This window comes from Cebus imitator, unplaced genomic scaffold (assembly GCF_001604975.1).
Source record: "Cebus imitator isolate Cc_AM_T3 unplaced genomic scaffold, Cebus_imitator-1.0 Scaffold29, whole genome shotgun sequence".
NCBI lineage: Eukaryota > Metazoa > Chordata > Mammalia > Primates > Cebidae > Cebus > Cebus imitator.
Window position 1 is genome coordinate 9,138,682 of NW_016107344.1, and position 20,392 is coordinate 9,159,073.

General features: G+C 38.4%; 1 protein-coding gene across 13 annotated transcripts in view; it reads right to left on the reverse strand.

The window, feature by feature from the left end:
• KLF12 (Kruppel like factor 12) overlaps positions 1 to 20,392 on the reverse strand; it is a 647,154-nt gene that overhangs the window by 17,582 nt on the left and 609,180 nt on the right. For all 13 annotated transcript variants that reach the window (XM_037736798.1, XM_037736799.1, XM_037736796.1 and 10 more), the window contains one exon: positions 12,060 to 12,217. In XM_037736798.1, the coding sequence (XP_037592726.1) occupies positions 12,060 to 12,217 (158 nt within the window). The remainder of the gene's footprint in view (positions 1 to 12,059; positions 12,218 to 20,392) is intronic.

Sequence of the window (20,392 nt, forward strand, 5' to 3'; positions counted from 1 at the left end):
CTCAGCCATATACAGGCTTAATTCACCTATATGAACTCAATTCAAGGCCCAAAAGGTAAGCTTTCTGAAAGCTTCCCAGTTTCCCCATCTATAAAATAGAAATACCATTTACTCCTACAGCACTGTTGTGAAACTCAAAAATGAACACATTGCATGCCTGGGAAATGATACGCACTCAATAAAGGCTATTTAATTTTATATTTACAAAATTCAAGGTATTTCTGATTTTATAAAGAAATGTAAATAATATAAAGCTAAAAATGGGTCCTGTTTGCTATTTTCTCAGCAATTAATTATGGTTTTGGGGTAAGTGGATGCCAATCCTGATGCTGATTTTCTTAACATTGTAAAGTAAAAGTCTACTTTATAGGCCAAGCACACCAATCTATTCTATGATATCCATTTGGTCCTGTCAATTCAATCAAATAAGTAATCAATACGGCAGTCTCCATCCTACTGAATTGCTTGGACTGAATTAATTGAATATCTTTTTCATTATATATTAAAAAGACCAAGTGGGTTCCTTCTTTCCTCCTCTAAACAATATTGCATATTCTCTAATAAGTATCTTTGATAAAAATAAGATTTGATAAAGCATATAGTACTTTCCATGTACCATACTTTGCTCTAAGAGCTTTATGGATATTACCTCATTTAACTTTGACAACTTCCTAATGAAGTAGTTGCAATACCTAGACCCACTTCACCCAGTGTCCTGACCCAGTTAGCATGTATCTCAATCACCACTCATCCTGTATGTCAACATTTTAAATTAGTGCTGTAAGAAACCAGGGTATCTGGTCAGAACTGGGCATGGAGGTTGCAAGTTTGAATTACCACTTACAGGACAGACAATGGTGTTAACACACAGGCTAGCCCTTCTCACCCAGAAATCCAATATAAATGAACCAAAATATCCTACAATAAAAGTGAGCTTTAGTGTAAGTAAAAATTTCAAAGTCAAGAGGCGATATTTTATGTGGCTGTTCTGAGTTTTCATTTTTACGTAGTGTCCTTTATTTTCCTATGTGACTGGCTACTTCTTCCTCAGTTTCTTTTGCAGAGACCTCTTCCTTTACCTGTCGCATAAATGTTTCCCAAGGTTTTGACTTAACTTCTCACCTGGCAGATGTTCCTCTTGGCTCATATGGCTTCCACCACAACTCATAAGGGAAAGATTCCTAAGCAGCTATACCTCAGTCTCTCTCCTAGGCACCAGAGTGGGATACAGGACATTTCCAGCTGGTGGACTGAAAGCATCTTCAATATGACCAAAACTTGCTCAGCACTTACCACCTAAATATGTTCTTCTTCCTGTTTTGCTTTCTGGAAAAATAGTAACTCTACCTACTCAGGTACCCAGTCATCAATGTCTCTAGTTGGAGAGATTTCTTGGACTCTTCCCTCTCTGTGATTCCCTGCCTACCCCACTCTGATTAATTACATCTGCCAGTTCTGTCTTCTAAAATCTATCCAGCAGTCCTCCCAGTTTATCCCCACAGTGGTGGTCTACCTCACGTTAGGTCCTTTTCCACCTTTTACCAGGACCAGTTTTGAATGACTGTTTCTCTGTCTTACCTCCTATGCACTCCAATTTATTGTCCATGCTATAGAGAAAGAAAACTTTCTGAAAGATAATCGGATCTTACCACGTGCGGGCCCCACAGTACTGAGATACTCTCTTCACACCACAGTGATTGAAGGTTTTCCTCTGTCCCACTCAGCAGTGCTATACTAATGATGGCTTTGAGCCTTCTCATTACTGTACCCCAGAGCCTAATACATTAGTGCTATGTGCTAATAGAGACTTGTTGATCAAATGAATGAAACTACCCTTTTCTTTAAAAAATAGTACATAGTAGGGTTAACATAAGAGTAATCTATTTAGTGAGACAAAGAGAGGATATACTGTTTGCAATCTAGAAAATATTCTATATTTTCTTGTCTAATGAATTTGAATATATACTTTTGAAAAGAAAAACATCTGTAAAGTATCATTTAATACTAGTGCCACTTACAGTTCTAGTCTGCAAATATTTTGTTTTATACCTCTAAAATTAGTAACATGATAATATGACTGAACCTTGCATTTTGTTGCTCAAATGAGCATTAACATTTAAAACATATTTTACAATTCTATTACTCTTAGTTATGAAGATTTTTACTTGAATTATCTTGAGCATTCTGAATCCATTATTTCTACTTTTTTTTTTTTTTTTGAAATGGAGTCTTGCCCTGTCACCCAGGTTGGTGTGCAGTGGCATGGTCTCAGCTTACTGCAACCTCTGCCTCCCAGGTTCAAGTGATTCTCTTGCCTCAGACTCCCGAGTAGCTGGTACTACAGGGGCATGCCACCATGCCCAGCTAATTTTTATATTTTTAGTAGAGATGGATTTTGCCATGTTCGCCAGGCTGGTCTAGAACTCCTGACCTCAGGTGATCCTCCCACCTCCGCCTCCCAAATTGCTGACATTACAGGTGTGAGCCAATGCACCCGACCCTATTTTTATATATCCTTTAATGATGAATCTATATTCTACCAAAATACAGTTCCTTATTGTCTTTAATAATTCCATTAAAACCACAAATTTTATATTAGTAGCAGTTAATTTTATCATTCAGGATAAGATGACCAACAGTCAAATCCAGTTATTCTTAGGCAGAACAAGAGGAAGTAGAAAGGGTGAAGATATTATTATTCCATATCTTTCATATAACCCAGCTTTGATGGATGTATGGATAAAATAAAGCCCCTCAAAGCAAAGGAAGGAGAATGAGGTAATGAAGACACTATAAAAATCCCATGGCATCTTTAACTTTGCACTGTCATTGATAATTTATGGGCTAACATAAACAGAATTATGAAACACAACTCATTTAGTAATTTATTTACTTAAATAAGGTAATAATTGATAGGTTTTGAAGTCTTTTCTAGATATAGGGAAAAAAATCAACTTATTTTTAAAATAAAAATAGAAATATTCCAGAGTCAGACTAAAATGGGGTAAAAGAAAAATAATAAAAATAAAAATAATAGATTCAGAAGTCTTTTCTAAATATAGGAAAAAAGATCAACTTATTTTGTAAATAAAAATAAGATAAAACTTTTAAAACAAAATTTGCTCAACTATGTACAGAATGGTTGCCTATATTCCAAGCATTGTAAATCTTAAGCATGTGTTTCGAAACAAAAACTCTCCATGACAGGTTAAAATGACTCCCTTCTCCATTAATGAAAATAAGTGCTATACCTCCAAAGCATTTTGTTACCAATCCAAATTATTTGTATTCCTCGTTGGAGGTGGCACAGAAACATGATGGTTTACATAGGCAGGCGATGCTTGCTGCCTCCCACTAGTCAGGACCAATGACCCCTTCAGTGCTGCCACAGCAACCTGCATAGAGCTCACTCACTGCTTTCCTATTACATATTATTTTACATGCCGGATATGTATGAATGAGGCCATCTCTCCCACCAGATTTAGAACTTTTTGCCGTCTTCATTCGTACATAGCACCCATTACGTTCAAGGAGCTGTGTGCCAAACAAGCACTCAAGAGCAGACTATTTAATTTTATTTGATGATTAATGCTTCTGGTCCATGTCTTCTCACTGGCTTCTAACAAAATTTGAGTAGACTGGGAAGAGACACCACTGTATGTTAAATGAAATCCTTAAAAACAGATTAAAGTCTCTTGCTCTCTCATTACTTTATCATCACTGAAGGGCCGATGCTAAACAGGTAGGTACTGCTGGGTGGAGATGCACAGGAGCATGGCTCTAGTGAAGACAGGACTCGTAGGTTATCAGCAAACGAGTCTGAGACCAGGTTTAGGGACAAGCACAGGCTTGAGAGAAACCAGAGTTTCAATCTCGGCTCCACTGCATTCCTAATACCTGCCCGTGTCCATGTGCCCTAACCTTGCTCCTTTCCAGGGATTTACACGTATGATGAGAATATGTAAACCACTCGAAGAGCTACGTTCATGTTCAAAGGTAAAAAAGAAAACCTGAGATTCACACAAGTTAAGTAGTTTGTCTTAAGTTCACCAACCAGCTAGGGGCCAAAGACAGATTCAAACTTTCGTCTCTGGACTTCAAGTTTGGTGATATTTCTATTTTATTTTCTTATGTCTCAAAAGTTACCAGTATAGCTCATATTCATGAGCTTTTTGATCAGGACTTATAACTTACAGGAGAGAAGTTTTCCTTGAAAAGTGTCAGTGTGCTCTTAAATGATTTATTATCTTGGCATCACTAAGCCCTATGCTTTATCTAACAAGGAATCTAGATGGGGGGGGGTCTGAAATGCAGCTTTAGGTGGAATGAGCTATTTAATTAATAAGTACAGATGTGAAGTCATGAACAGCAGCATTCACTCATCTGAAGTTAAGATCTAGCAACCACAATCACCTGTGAACAAAAGGCCACCAGGATGTACGGCTGTCCCAAAGCCCCTAATTTTCTTTGTCGGAATATCCTCAAATCACTTCAGAATCTCATCTAGTAAATGAAGATGAAGATTCAAATTAGAAGCAAGAAATACAGGAACAGCAGCAAGAAATGATGAGGCAAGTAAGAAAGTGAGAAAGGACAAAATCTGCAGCCATTTAGTATCGCTCTGTGTGGAGGGCGTGTGTACATATATGTATGTGCATTTCAAATATGTAATCAAATATAATTAATGTAATAAATATGTTATAGTATTTGATATTAATTACAGAGGCTTCATTCATAGAGAGAAAAATTATTAAATAATGTGTGGTTTCATAAAGGTAGGGAAAAATGTACTTTGGAAATTACATCAGAATTGCTTAATATTTTTAAGCATCTGTATGATTAAACTTCCTTTGTGTGCAAAATTCAGATACTAATAATTCCTAAGAAATGTGACTACCTTAAGTTTACTAATTTTTAAGGTTAGAGGTGTATGGTTTTCACATGAATTAAAATGAATATTATACAGGATTAGCTACTGGCCCTCACAAATTTATTAGAGAACAGTATGTCAACTGGGGATAGAAAATATTTCCAGATTCATTTGAAACAGACTATTTTTACAAATTCCAATTACTTTGAAAAAATATCTGATTTTATCTTTATTTTGCGTTTTTAAACTTCATCATTAAATTTTAACATTCTGCAGAACACTGATACTGTCAGTATCACAGTTCCATTTTAATGCCATGTCATACATACCACCAGAGTTTTAGTTTCTTCTTTTCAGACTCTTCTAGACTAGATCCAACATCTGGTTCTGGGGCACCATCTAGTGGCTGTAGGAATCACTGAGGCCTGACTGGTATTTGCTTGTACTGCATTGTAGACACTACCAGAGCATTTATTTTTTTAGAAAATACAGAATTCTAAACAGCAAAACCAAATTCACAAAATTAGTTTCTTCTAAAATTCAAATGCAACTCCGTTAATAAGCAATAGAATTCTTAACATGAGGGAATCTGTAGTGCATAATTATTTTGTATAGCACAGATTTAAATGACCATGTTAATTTTAATGGCAATGCATATTCATTTAAGTGCTAATATTTATTTAGGAATATAAATATTTATTTAAATACTCTGTAAACTGCTTCATGTACAGAGACTCACAATTTAGACAATGGACATAAATAATTAACCTGCTGACAATAATGCGTATGTGATGGCTGAGATATATTTTTTCCTTTTTAATGTGCCTGATTAAGCACAGGCAGGTGTTAATAAACTCATTTAAAAATTCCTGGTCATATCTTCATGTTATTATCTGAACTGTACATTCATGAAAATATACTTATTTTTAAATTTAGAAAGGCACTCTTGGCGTTTCTTTTTCTAAATTGTTTGCTAATATCTAGAAAATGTTCCTCTTTCAAGTACCTACAAATGTTTAAATTACTGTCTAAGTCATAAATAAAAAGACGGCTGATCAGGTACTTATATGGTACAAAAAGATCAAGCATTAAAGGTGAAATTAACTTTCTCAAGGGAAGTTTCTCACTGATACTTACTCCCCTCCCATAGCGTGCATGGCTCTTGTAAGTCAACTGTTACAATCCCAAACTCCAAATTAATTGTTATTGGTCACACACAAGTAACTTGCTCAATATGCCTGAAGCAAAGGTAAGGCTAAGAAGATATTTACTAAGAGCGTGCAAACCAACCTGATTCCCTATAGAACTAGTTTTGATTTCATTTTGGACACTGTTGTAAAATCTTACACATGATCATAAATCAGAAGTCAGTGTGGGCTCATTTTGAACTAGTTACAGAAAATCAAGTGAATTTCACTCTTTCTTTTTTAAAATAATGTTATTTGACTGGTAACAGTTCAAGGATGCTATGCCTGTACATAGGAAATATCTCTCTGCTGAGTGGATGAATGGATTTGACATATCTTGGTTTTGGGCAGGTGTTTTACAAGGACATTTTGATGTAGCTGTGAGACAGAGAAATGTGAGCTGGAAATAGGGGAGCAAGATGGATTTTGGATACTGTTTAAAGAATTAAGATGCAACCGAATGGAGGCCTCTCAGGTCATGTCTTAGGGTTTTCCTTGAACCCGTCCTATTCAATCATTCATCAATTATCTGGCACAGATGCAGAAGCTGAAACAGAGAGCAAAATTAATAAAAGCAAAGTGGGTGGGGAGAACTTTCAAGCCATTTCAATTTATTAGAAAAAGAGCCCAAATCAAGAAAATGAATATAGAATAATTATTTCTTAGACTTGAAAAAGTATGTGCAACCCTCAGAATAAGGATTCTGTCCTGTATTTCCAGACTGTGCCTCACTTTCAGTGATCAGAAACACACTACTCCAAGCAAAGCCATCAGCTCCAGCCACACATATAACATTGCGTTTATAAGAAATTATAGGTACAAGAAATCTTTACCTATAATTTTTTATAAACGCAATATTATATATGTGGTTGGAGCTGATGGCTTTTAAAAGAAAGAAAAAAAAATTATTTCTTGTAAAAGAAATCTATTATAGGCACAAGGAATAGACAAGACATAGTTGTCAGTGTTGATTTAGATAACCTAATAGAGTAAACTGCTAAAAAACTTAATATTATTTTTGCATATACAGGCATATCTTATTTTACTGCACTTTATTGGATTTAGAAGACATTGTGTGTGTATGCATGTTTAACACATTAAAGTTTTGTGGCAATCGATGTCGAGCAAGTTATTGGTGCCATTTTTCCAATAGCATGTGCTCACTTTGCATCTCTGTGTCACACTTGGGTAATTCTCGTAATATTTCAAGCTTTTATCACATTTCTTATGGTGATCTGTGATCAGTGATCTTTTGATGTTTCTACTGTAATTGTTTTGGGGTTCCATGGACTGTACCCAAGATAGCAAGCTTAATGGATAAATGTTGTGTGTTGTGACTGCATTACTGACCAGCTGCTACCCCATCTCGCTCCCTCTTCTTGAGCTCCCCCCATTCCTTGAGACACAACAACATTGAAATTAGGCCAGTTGGTAACCCTGCAATAACCCCTAAGTGTTCAAGCGAAAGGAAAAGTCATATATCTTTCACTTCAAATCAAAAGCTATAAATGATTATGCTTAGCGAGTCAGGCATGTCAAAAACTGACACGGGCTGGAAGCTAGGCCTCTTGAGCCAGTTAGCCAAGTTGTGAAAGCAAAGGAAAAATTCCAGAAGGAAATTAAAATGTTATTCCAGTTAATATACAAATGATAAGAAAGCCAAACAGCCTTACCGCTGATTTGGAGAAAGTTTGAGTGGTCTGGGTGGAAGATCAAGCCAGTTACCGTATTCCCTAAAGCTAAAGCCTAACCCACAGCAAGGGCCTAACTCTTCAATTCTATGAAGGCTGAGAGAGGTAAGAAAGCTGCAGAAGCTTAGAGAAGGTTGGTTCATGAGGCTTAAGGAAAGAAGCTGTCTCCATAACATATAAGTACAAGTTGTAGCAGCAAGTGCTGATGTAGAAACTACAGCAAGTGATCCAGAAGATCTGGCTAAGATCACTGGTGAAGGCAGCCATATTAAACTACAGATTTTCAATGTAGACAACACAGCCTCCTATTGAAAGAAGATGTCATCTACGACTTTCCAAGCTAGAGAGGAGAAGTCAATGCCTAGCTTTAAAGCTTCAAAGGACAGACTGACTCTTGTTAGGGGCTAATGGAGCCAGTAACTTTACATTGAAGCCAAGGCTCATATACCATTCTGAAAATCCTAGGGCTCTTAAAGAATTATGCTAAATCTGCTTGTGCTGCATAAATGTAACAACAAAGCCTGGATTTTTACAGCATGGCTTACTGAATGTTGAGTCCACTGTTGAGGTCTACTGCTCAGAAAAAAAGATTCTTTGAGAAATATTACTGCTCATTGACAATGCACCTGGTCACCCTAGAGCTCTGATGAGATGTATAAGGAGATGGGTGTTGTTTTCCTGCCTGCTAACACAAAACGCATTCTTCAGCCCATAGATCAAGGAGTCATTTTGACTTCTAAGTTTTATCATTTAAGAAATACATTTCATAAGACTATAGCTTCATAGCTAGTGATTCCTCTTGTGAATCTGGGCAAAGTAAATTAAAAAACCTCTGGAGAGGATTTATTCTAGATGCCATTATGAACATTTGTGATTCATGATAAGTCAAAAATCAACACGAACAGGAATGTGGAAGTAGTTGATTCAGTCCTCATCAATGACTTAGAGGGATTCAAGACTTCCATGGAGGAAGGAATTGCAGAAGTGGTGGAAACAGCAGGAGAATTAGAATTAGAAGTGAAGCCTGATGATGTGACTGAATTCCTGCAAGCTCATGATAAAACTTGAATGAATGAGGAATTACTTCTTATGGATGAGCAAAAAAAAAAATGATTCTTGAAATGGAATATATTCCCAGTGAAGATGCTGTCAACACTGTTGAAATGACAATGAAAGATTCAGAAGTTTATATAAGCTTAGTTGATAAAGAGCATCAGAAGACTGGCTGCAATTTAGAAAGAAGTTCTACGGGTGGGTAAAATGTTATCAAACAGCATCACGTGCTACAGGGAAATCTTTTATGAAAGAAGAGTCCACTTGTGGCAAATTTCATTGTTGCTTATTTTAGGAAATTTCCACAGTCAGTCCAACCTTCAGCAACTACCACCCTGATCAGTTACCAGCCATCAACACAGAGGCAAGACCCTCCACCAGCCAAAAGGCTCAGATGGACTGTTAGTACTTGTTGGCAATAAAGTGCTTTTTAATTAAGATATGTACTTTTTTTAGACAATGCTATTACACAGTTGAGTATAGTGTAAACACAACTTTTAAATGTAATAGGAAAAGAAAAAAATTGTGTGGCTTGCTTTATTGTGATATTTACTTTATTGAGGTGGTCTGGAACTGAACCCACAATATCTCTGAGGTACACCTGTATTAAGAGAAGTCCATTCACAGGATGTCTTCCCTCAATTTGTGGTATCACAACTTAAAGGGCCACAATGATCAGTTGGAGACATGGCTGAGAAAGCTAGAGGTGTCTGATTTGGAGGGTTAAGATGCTAGCTGGTTCGTGACAGTGTTGAGAGGAACACTGGGGCTAGAGAGTGAAAATCACAGCGTTATCATTAGAGCCTTTCTGCTCAACCAGAAGGGTTCCAGATCTAAACAGCACCATAAGAGACTACTGGACTTTGTAAAAGAAGAACTCTGCCTTCAGATTGTGTTGCAGAAGAAGTAGTGATCACTCAGAGCATTTAAGGAGAGTTGGTTAAATTACTAATGTGGGAACAACAGTCAGCCAGAAGTGTAAAAGAGATAACAGCTGCAATCACCCGGTTGTTAAGAACAAATTTTAAAAAATACATGTAAGTATGCAGAAAACTGCATAGCAGTGACTCGCTCTCTGTGAGGTATGACATGCAAAGGGCTCCCCTACTTAGAAAACACTAGACAGTAACATATAAAGTCCATTCTGACCCTCAGAGTCTATGATTTCATTGTATTAATAAGCCAAGCTAATTAATTCTGCTTTAGCACAGCATGCAAGCTTTAGATTGTTTTGAATGATACTGCATACATGGTATCTCCTCTGCTCTCATGGTATATGTAAGAAAAAATCCTATAATGCCATGGAGTTAAATCCTTTAATAGTACCTGATTAAAAATTTTCCTCCCCTTCACTGTTCCTCAGTTGGGTAAGAGGAATAGAGGTATCTGTGTGAAAATGAGGCTAATATGTATTCCAGAAAGCTCAAAGAGAATAGGAATAACTCAAAATATGCGATGATTCAGTACAGAAAGCCATTTTTTAAAAACAGAAATGCTCCTATAAGAAGTGAGTAATATGGCCTAATCATACTTCCTGCTGTGATCTGTACTATCTACTGGTAGGATGTTATATGATTATTCAATTTCCATGTCTTTACACTCATTCTTTGCCATAATAATAAAGAAACGGACTTAAAAACAGAGCATAAGAAACAGAAAAAAACCTCTCATTGAGAAGCTCAGAATCGTAGAGCAGAATCTAGAATAAGTAGAAAAAGGAGTCTGGGCGCAGTGGCTCACACCTGTAATCCCAGAACTTTGAAAGGCCAAGGTGGAAGGTCAACTTGAGCCCAGGAGTTCAAGACCAGGCTGGCCAACAGAGTGAGACCCCGCCTCTAATTAAGTAGGAAAGGGAAAAGAATAGGAAGCAGGGAGGGAGCATGGGCTAAATGGAAAAGGATGCTAATTTCAATTATTTTGACACCTAAGATGGGAGGCAGTTTACAGGGTACAGTTCTTTTCACATGTCTGCGACGGGAACTGTTACATGTGAAGTTTCCAGTCAGTGGCAGACACTGGACGGGACTTGGCTGCTGTGAGGCATGCTTTACCGGGAATGCGTGAATGAGTTTCCCTGCTCTGTCAGCTTCTTTGGGCTTCACACAGTCCACTCACCACTCTTTGAAAAAGAGATGGTGGAATTGTGGGGCCCTCCTATCTTCAGTCTCTTGCCAGGGCCTTCCACTGGGGGCATCCCGGAGGAACTGAAAGCCCAGGAGGCCAGAGGATGCCAGCTGAGGGACACAGAAGGCAGAGGATGGGGTGGGCAGGGGCTAAGTGCGTAGTCACCAGTTCATTTCCTAGACGGATGGGGGAACGGTGGCAAAGGCAGTTAATCAGTTGTATTATCAATTTCCTATTCTGTAAACTGTCAATACTAAAACTCCTCTCCTGATAGATAAAAAAAAGCCAGTGTGAATCAAATGGAGTTATGCCTGAATGTTTGTAAAAACTTCCCACAATGCTACGTATATGTGTATGTGTCATTTTTTATTCTTCAGTTGTTTACCTATTTGCTATTTAGGAGAGATTTTTGTTGTTGTTGTGTGTGTTTGTTTGTTTTTGAGACGGAGTCTCGTTCTGTCACCAGGCTGGAAGTGCAGTGGTGCGATCATCGGCTCACTGCAACCTTGCCCCTTGTTACATGGTGAGGCAAGCTATTCTCCTGCCTCAGCCTCCTATCTGGGACTACAGGCACACACCACCACACCCAGCTAATCTTTGTATTTTTAGTAGAGACGAGGTTTCACCATGTTGGGCAGGATGGTCTCAATCTCTTGCCCCCATGACCTGCCTACCTCAGCCTCCCAAAGTGCTGGGATTACTGGCATGAGCCACAGCACCTGCCCGGGAGACAGTTTTGAGGAGAGAAAAAAGCGTGATCTAAAGGAATGGATAAAATACTAACTTTAAGAGAGAGAATAATTTTGCTCAGTTTCTTCTTTGATGCGCCATGTGGACATTTTTAAAACTGATGGACTATATAATGATTACATGGTGATACTGATTATGAGAAAGACTACCAGATCACTGTGCTTCCAACATTTTAAAAGCTCAAATACTTCATTGGTTTCTCAAGTTCACTAAGACTTAAGGCTTTTTCAACAGAGAGAGAGAGGGAAGACATTCTGCCTAGAAGGAGGGAACTGGACTTGAGATGTACACAGGACGAATGAGTACGAAAGGCTCCCGAGGCAAGTGGCCGGCGCTTTACGGACTCCCACTGGCTCACAGATGAGAAGCCCTGCACAGCTGTACCTGTATGTGTCCTCCGGTGAGCCTTCAGGTGAGAACTTTTTGTGTACACTTTGTTGCATCCCTCAAAATCACATCTGTGGATACGCCGTTTTCTGGAGTCTGGGGATTCAGACCGTCTCTGGCGTCTTGTGCTCTCAATACTAAATGGTGAAATTGAACTGGAAAAAGAAAAAGTGGAGTTACATGGTGAGATGCACAGCACCCCATTTTGGCTCTAGTGGCATGGGAGCATTGTCTCAGGCACTACAGCTTCACAGACTCAAGGCCACCATGACCACAGGTCCTGCTACCACTTTCTTGGGCAGATCTCACTTTTTGAATCCTGAAAGGCAGGCAGCATGAGTTATGTCTGGTGAAATACTCCAAGCGAGAGAAAGGCAGGTTTAGAACAACAATAACAACAACTGAAAGTAAAAGACAGCAGTGGTCGGTGAGTATATCCTCATTATCAGAAGAAACAATCTCGTAGGGGTAAATTACCATCTCACAGTTTTGAATTTCTGAATATCCCGATGGAGAAAATCTTAAGAAGCCTTGCTATACACAAATGACAAAGTGACACATTTAATAAGTAACCAGAGGGTCTGCACTGCATGTGACAACATATGAACTCCGGTAAAATCACAAGGTACATTTCAAAACAAGTGAGGTCAAGCAGAAAGAAGTGACATCAGTAACAGGAATCATGACGAGCTATTTCTGTTTGGTGAAACGCACCTGACATTTAACTTTTCTAGTTGCAGTTTCTTTGTGGTGAGGAACAACGTGCACTGTCTTTAAAGATTAGCTGTACCACCATTATTAAAAAAAGTTGTAACTATGAAATGTGGCCCTGACTTGCATGTTGTTTAATCTGAATGCCCCAGTAGAAAAACAGGATTAGTCTGTAACGTCAGGTAATTGATTAACATGTACTTTAAAAAATCTTATTCTCTTTTGATTCAGACAAACAATATGACTCATCTTTTTTAGCTATCCATGACGTTCTTTAAAATTACAGCGAGATACGATTTAAAAAGCAGTCACTTGTATTTCTGCTCCACAAAATTTACCACAGTTAATATTTTGACATGTTTTCTTTCAGGTTGTTCACATTTTGATGCTTTTAAAAATTAGTTTTTTTTTTTTAGTAAATCACTTCTTTTAAAAGTTGAAAATTACCGATAAAAATCAATTCCCCCTTGTTTTCCACCATGATCCTGGTCCTTTCTCCTCCTTCCAGGAAAAAGTCTCTATCCTGAGTTTTCTTTACATCTTTCCAATTATTTTAAATTTTGTTTACCTATATATATCTACATTTACAGACATTGATTGTGTGTTTTTAAAGTCAGATGAATAATATCATGCTGTTTATATCATTCTGCAAATTGTTTTATTCCCATTTTTTTTTTTTTTTTTTTGAGACGGATTTTCACTCATGTTACCCAGGCTGGAGTGCAATGGCGCGGTCTCGGCTCACCGCAACCTCCGCCTCCTGGGTTCAGGCAATTCTCCTGCCTCAGCCTCCTGAGTAGCTGGGATTACAGGCACACACCACCATGCCCAGCTAATTTTTTGTATTTTTAGTAGAGACGGGGTTTCACCATGTTGACCAGGATGGTCTCGATCTCTTGACCTCGTGATCCACCCGCCTCGGCCTCCCAAAGTGCTGGGATTACAGGCTTGAGCCACCGCGCCCGGCTTTATTCCCATTTTTTTATTCAACAGTTAACATTTGAAATTTATTGATATAAATGCCATAATTCACTTATTTGAAGCACTATATACTTACAACTTATCAATTTTAAGATCTTTTAAAAAATATTTTAACCATCTCTAAAATCAGAAAGCTTCTCACAATTGATGGCTTATTATAATTTTACTGACATAATTTTTTTATTAGTGGTACATAAAGTAATGGGCATTTTACAATTGATGACATTTCAACTTAGATCAGGCGTCAGTGAACTTTTTCTGCAAAGGGCTTGATAGTAAATATTTTATTTCAACACCGAGGGCCACACAGTCTTATAATGTAACTAATCAATTCTACAACTATATCATGAAAGCCAGCTATAGTTTATATATAAACAAATGAATGTAGTTATGTTCCAATAAAACTCTGTTTACAGAAACAGTGGGCAGGCCAGACACAGTGGCTCAAGCCTGTAATCCCAGCACTTTGGGAGGCTGAGGCAGGAGAACTGCTTGGGCCCAAGAATCTGAGACCAACCTGGGTAAGAAGGAGAGACCCTATCTCTACAAGACAAATAAACAAACAAATCAAGAGTGGGCTGTATTTTCTCCATGCTCTGGAGAAAACTATGCTGTAGCTTGCCGACTATGGAGTTAGATGAAATATGGTGGGTGTCCAGTGAATTTTCATTGCAGAGTTTTAAAAATCCATTTCTCAAGTGATGGACATAGAGATGACTTCAATTTGCACTTTTAAATTGCTCCAGTGAATTTTTTTCTGAAAGTCTCTTTCTGCACATGTGTCTTAAGTTTTCAGCGTATTTTGTCTCTTTTACTAATAAATCAGGCAAACAAAGCTTTATGTTATGTAAGGTCAAATATAAATGATATTTATCTACCTGTGTCTCTAACAGTTTATGCAAGATCTGCATTAGTAGAATGAAAGAAAATACGTTATGTATGGCCAAGCCGCTTTTTTTTTTCAGCTTTCTTATCAATGTGGATTTGTGGTTTTTCACATAATTGACTCACAGTTACAGGGATTGAAGTCTGTCATGAAAGGAGTCAAAACAGTGTGACTGGCCTGCCTCATGTAAGAACAGCTGTAGTCACTCCGGACAAGGTACATTTTTATCACTGGGTTTGATTCCCATGAACAAGTAAGACTGTGAGGCGATAAGAGAGCAACAGTAATTCATTTCTGGAATAGGTAGTCATGGAAATAAATATTGATTTTGGTACTTCCTTTCTTTTCCTGAAGAAAAGGAAGTCATTCATAGTGTTGTACAATATTTAACATCTTTTAAAAGTGAGAAAATGATATAGTATTTGTTTACCTGCAAGTTATAACGTAAAGTCTATAATAAGAACAGTTTTGTATAATGCTTTCTACACATGAATATGTAGAAGTCTAAATGTATGCATAAACCCATACATACAGGTTTTTGCTGAGTTTCATTCATTTTAGCTATTTATTTTGCTATTGGTATATATGGAGAAAAGTTAAAGAAAAAAAAAAAAAGACAAACAACCAAAAAAGAACGCCTGAAATCAGAACTCAGCCAATAGTGATTGTTTCTTTAGGGACGAATGAAGTAATCCTGCAACACAGCCCATCAACCACTTAAATATACGGCAGGCAGAGAAACAAAAGCAAAGGCTACGTAACGCCATGAAATTGCTTCACTGTCAATTTTGAATTTACATCAAAATGAAGACAGGTGGATTGTCTTAATGCTACAGGACCTCATTGCTGGTTTTCCTCATTCTAAAATGAAATGTTGGCCGGGTGTGGTAGCTCATGCCTGTAATTCTAGCACTTAGGGAAGCTGATGCAGGTGGATTGCTTAGCTCAGGAGTTCAAGACCAGCCTGGGCAACATGGTGAAACCCCGTCTCTACCAAAACATACAAGAATTTGCCGGGTGTGGTGGCTCATGCTTGTAATCCTAGCATTTTGGGAAGCTGACGTAGGCAGATCCCTTGAGCTCAGGAGTTCAAGACCAGCCAGGGCAACATGGTGAAACTCTTGTTTCTACAAAAACATACAAAAATTAGCTGGGCATGGTGGCACATGCCTGTAGTCCCAGCTACCTGGGAGGCTGAGGTGAGAGGATTCCTTGAGCTGGGGAGGCAGAGGTTGCAGTGCGCCAAGATCACGCCACTGCACTCCAATCTGGGTAAAAGAGCGAGAGACCCTGTCTCAAAGAAAAAAAAAGTGAAGTGAAATGTTTTAGAACACTGTGAAGAACAAATACCTAAAGGTATCTGTATAAAGATAATTTTTAAAAAGGATATATGCAATGAATAATTGTACCTAGTAAAGCTGGCTTTGAAATGACATTTAATGGGTAGATTTTTCCCCTTGGTTCCCTTTTCTAAAAGGCAGAGATATCCTCAGATGTCAAAGAATCCTAAGCTAAGCTATGCATTTCAGAACGGCAGAGTTGATCTCTTTGTGGAAAGGTAGGAAGGTTAAGTGAAGCTGAGATAAAAGGGAACCAGAAGTGCAGAACCTGAAGAACACAGGAAAAGGAGAGGTCAGTCCAAGCTCCAAGAGCGCTGCTGTTGTGTTGGGATCCCCAGCATAAATCCACAGTTGGCGAGCACTGTAGGTGGAGACAACCATGGACTGGGGGTTTGTCTGAGCCAAGTCCATGGTTGGAAAGGTGACAGTCGAGGTACTGCTATCAAGTAATTTTGTATTTCTAGAACCTAGGACATTGTGGGCATTCAAAAAAAAAGAAAAGATGTTTGCTAAATAGAATGAATGAAGGCATTAAGCCTGGTATTCCTGATTTTTAATTTTATAATTAACTTATTCTTAATTGTAATTAATTCTTACTAGGATCCTTTGATTGTAAGTCTTCAGACAATGGGCACTCAATTCCACACTCCTACACCCATTTCCCTGAGTTTCTTTTTTTTTTTGACACAGGGTCTTAGTCTGCCACCTAGACTGGTGGCTGAGGTGGCATGATCATAGCTCACTGTACCCTTGAACTCCTGGACTCCAGTGATCCTCCCACTCAGCCTCCTGAGTAGCTAGGATTACAGGTACACGCCACCATGCCTGCCTAACTTTTTAATTTTTTGTAGAGATGAGGTTTTACTTTGTTGCCCAGGCTTATCTTGAACTCCTGGCTTTAAGTGATCCTGCCCCAGTCTCCCAAAGTCCTAGGATTACAGACATGAACCACCACGGCTGGCCGAGTTTCATATTTTCAGTGCTACACAAAGTGGCTAGTGACTATCAGGGAATCTGGGTAATCATTAAAAACACATAGATATAAATGTCTCTGTTATTTCCTCTAAGTTCAAGAGCAGGGCATTCTAAAGCATTGCCTACAATTAAAATTTTCAGTGGGAGGCCACTGATAAATGTGTAGGATGCTGGTGACCCAAAGAACAATAGTATTTCTTTTGACCCTAAAACGCATCTAGGTAAGTTGGAAAAGTGAAGGAAAGACCCTTACTGCAATATTATCTTGCCCCATCTCACTCAGAGCTGCCCATAAGAAGGGGTGTTGGTTACAGAACAGCTGTCACGACACTGGGTGTTTTCACTCTGCCTTACCTGTGCTTTCTGAGCAACATGCCCTTTGTTTAGAAAGTACTTGAAGAATCCTCACAGGCATGAAACCTGACTCCTATGCTTCAAAAACTGGCCTTATTTTACAGAATGAGAATTGCAAGTAACTACTGCAAACACCAGTAGTGCATTCTTCGAATAATCTTTAGTAATAAGCTCGGGATGATGAAAATGGTTGAAGTAAAACAGTTGTTACTGTGTTCCCAAATTCCACACTAAATACATCTGTACAGCCCCAAAGAATAATAACTGAAGGCCACTTCTTTCCCCAGAAGGTTAGACCATTTAGAGTAGTGAATGAACACCCGAGGGGGCCCCACAGGGGTCATGTTGGTAATAATTAGATCTAGAGAGAACAAATGAATGAATCATGACTTTGCTTGCACAATAGTCCCACTTGGAATGGCAAGTTAAATTAGAATTAAACCCAGAGAGGCTCAAAAAGTCACATCCAAGAACAGCTCTATTTAAACAGAAGGCGCCGCATGGCTGCCGCGAAGGAAATTAGGGTTAACTGTAATCAGCCGGTAACAAAAGACCATTCCTCATGTGTGACCTTAGCATGATGAGATGTCCTTCACTGAAACTGGAGTTTTTATAGCCTTAAAAAAAATTCAAAAGGCCACAACAATCTTTCAAGCCTTGAAAAAGACATACACATCCCAGATTTAAAAACCAGAGCAGGAAACACTGGAATTGAGGGAGATTTAGTAAATTCACACATGCAATCTCAACAGAATGCCAAGGGGCACAGCTGAGGATAATAGTGATATTTACAGAATGCTTGTGTCAGGCACTGACCTAAATGCCTTAAGCTTCAGAGCAACCCTCTGAGGTTGACACTACTATCCCTGTACACTGTATCCCTCTTTCACAGATGAGGAAACTGAGGCACAGAGAGGTTAAGGCCAAGGCCAAGACAAAGTCTATAGGTATACCAAAACTCAGACCCGAGTGGTTGATTCCAGAACTAGATCTTAATTCCAATGTTGTGCTTATTCAGATGAAGACACAGATGAAGACCATCACATGATGGTTACAAACCAACGTATGATAAAATGGGAAAAAGCAACAAAATATCTGTAGCATTTAAATTTCCCTTTTAACCCAATTGTATAAAACCACAGCATATATAAGTGTTCTTGAATATAGCCTACTATGATAAAGACATATGCTTTTCTCTGAAAAACTTTAAAAAGGTAAACTGTTTTATAAGTACTGTCAGGTGGGCATTCAGTACACTTACTATTAATCTACCAAAGAAAATATTTTCTTCTCTTTTATCTTTTTTTAAAAAGAGACAAGGACTCATTCTGTTGTCCAAGCTGCAGTGCAATGGTATGATCATAGCTCACTGGAGCCTCAAACTCCTGGGCTCAAACAATCCTTCTGCCTCAGTCTCTTGGGAAGCTAGGACTACAGCTGCATGCCACCATGCCTAGTTAATTTTTTTTTTTTTTTTTTTTTGGTAGAAACAGGGTCTTGCTGTGTTGCCCTGGACTGTCTTGAACTTCTGGCCTCAAGTGATCCTCCCACCTCAGCCTCCCAGAGTGTTGGGATTATAGAGATAAGCCACTATGGCGAGACAGTACATATTTTCTTAAAGTTGTTATAAACTACATATTTCCAAGGGAAATATTTTTTAAAGGCTGAGTTTGGCAGTGGTATATGATAATGTCTTACTTGACCATTAAGGCCACAAAATTAGTCCCTTCCCTGTCATCCCACTTTATTTAAAATTGTACCAAAAAGAATTGAGCTGGTTGCATGACAGAGTTACCCTCAGGGAAGTGGGAGCATTCAGTTTACAAAGTATATTTTGTACTGTATCTAAAGTTTAATATTATTTAAAATAAGACACTGAACATCACCTACAGAATTCTGAATCAACTTCTACCACAGAATACTTGTAGGGAGAACGACTTCCTTGTTAGTGAATCAAACACCACCCTGGGAGTGAATGATCAAGACCATAAGCAGGGCCGGGCGCGGTGGCTCAAGCCTGTAATCCCAGCACTTTGGGAGGCCGAGGCGGGTGTATCACGAGGTCAAGAGATCGAGATCATCCTGGTCAACACGGTGAAACCCCGTCTCTACTAAAAATACAAAAAATTAGCTGGGCATGGTGGTGCGTGCCTGTAATCCCAGCTACTCAGGAGGCTGAGGCAGGAGAATTGCCTGAACCCAGGAGGCGGAGGTTGCGGTGAGCCAAGATCGCGCCATTGCACTCCAGCCTGGGTAACAAGAGCGAAACTCAGTGCCCCCCAAAAATAAAATAAAATAAAATAAAATAAAATAAAAAAATAAAAATTAAAAAAAAAAAAAAAGACCATAAGCAGAGCAACAGTGGATTCGACTTTCAGTTAACCAGGATTTACATACATCTCAGTAAAAGAGATTCTATTCACAAGAACAAGCCAGATATCTGCATTACTTTGTAGGCTTTTGCTTAGCCAGTAGATGGCTCTCAGAAGCAGGGATCTTCCTATTTATCTTCCATACTACAACAAACTTTAGTGCCTGTCAAACCATGTCAATGTCCCTCCTATGATATTAATGAGGGAAAAGGCGCTGTTTAGATACATTCCCTTCCATATCTCCAGAAGCTACATTTGGAGGTAGAGCAGGTTCACTGGCATCCAGTTCCTCTCTCACTCCTGTCTGTAGCATTTCACAGAAAACTGCTTTTGAACAGATTGAAATTGTAAGATTAGTAGTTGCCACCCATTTCAGAAGCTGTGACTGAGACATTATATCATGTTCTAATTTGGATTCAATAAAAATGTTTTCACAAATGTATAAATCAAGAGCAATACATTTGCTAAAACCCGTCAAAAAGCTCAATTTTAGCATCTATTCAAACTAGAGTTTGGCAAGTTTTTCATATGAACAGAATGTGTCTAAAACGTGTATTTAATTATTGTTTTACTTTAATAAACGAAATCTCCTACTTAACTAATTTAAAGATAATGGTTTGCAAATGAGCCTTTTTGGGGGCCCAGGGATGGATTCACGGTATATCACAATTTTACTTAAATATAACAGCAGCCACTATGTATTTTTCCACA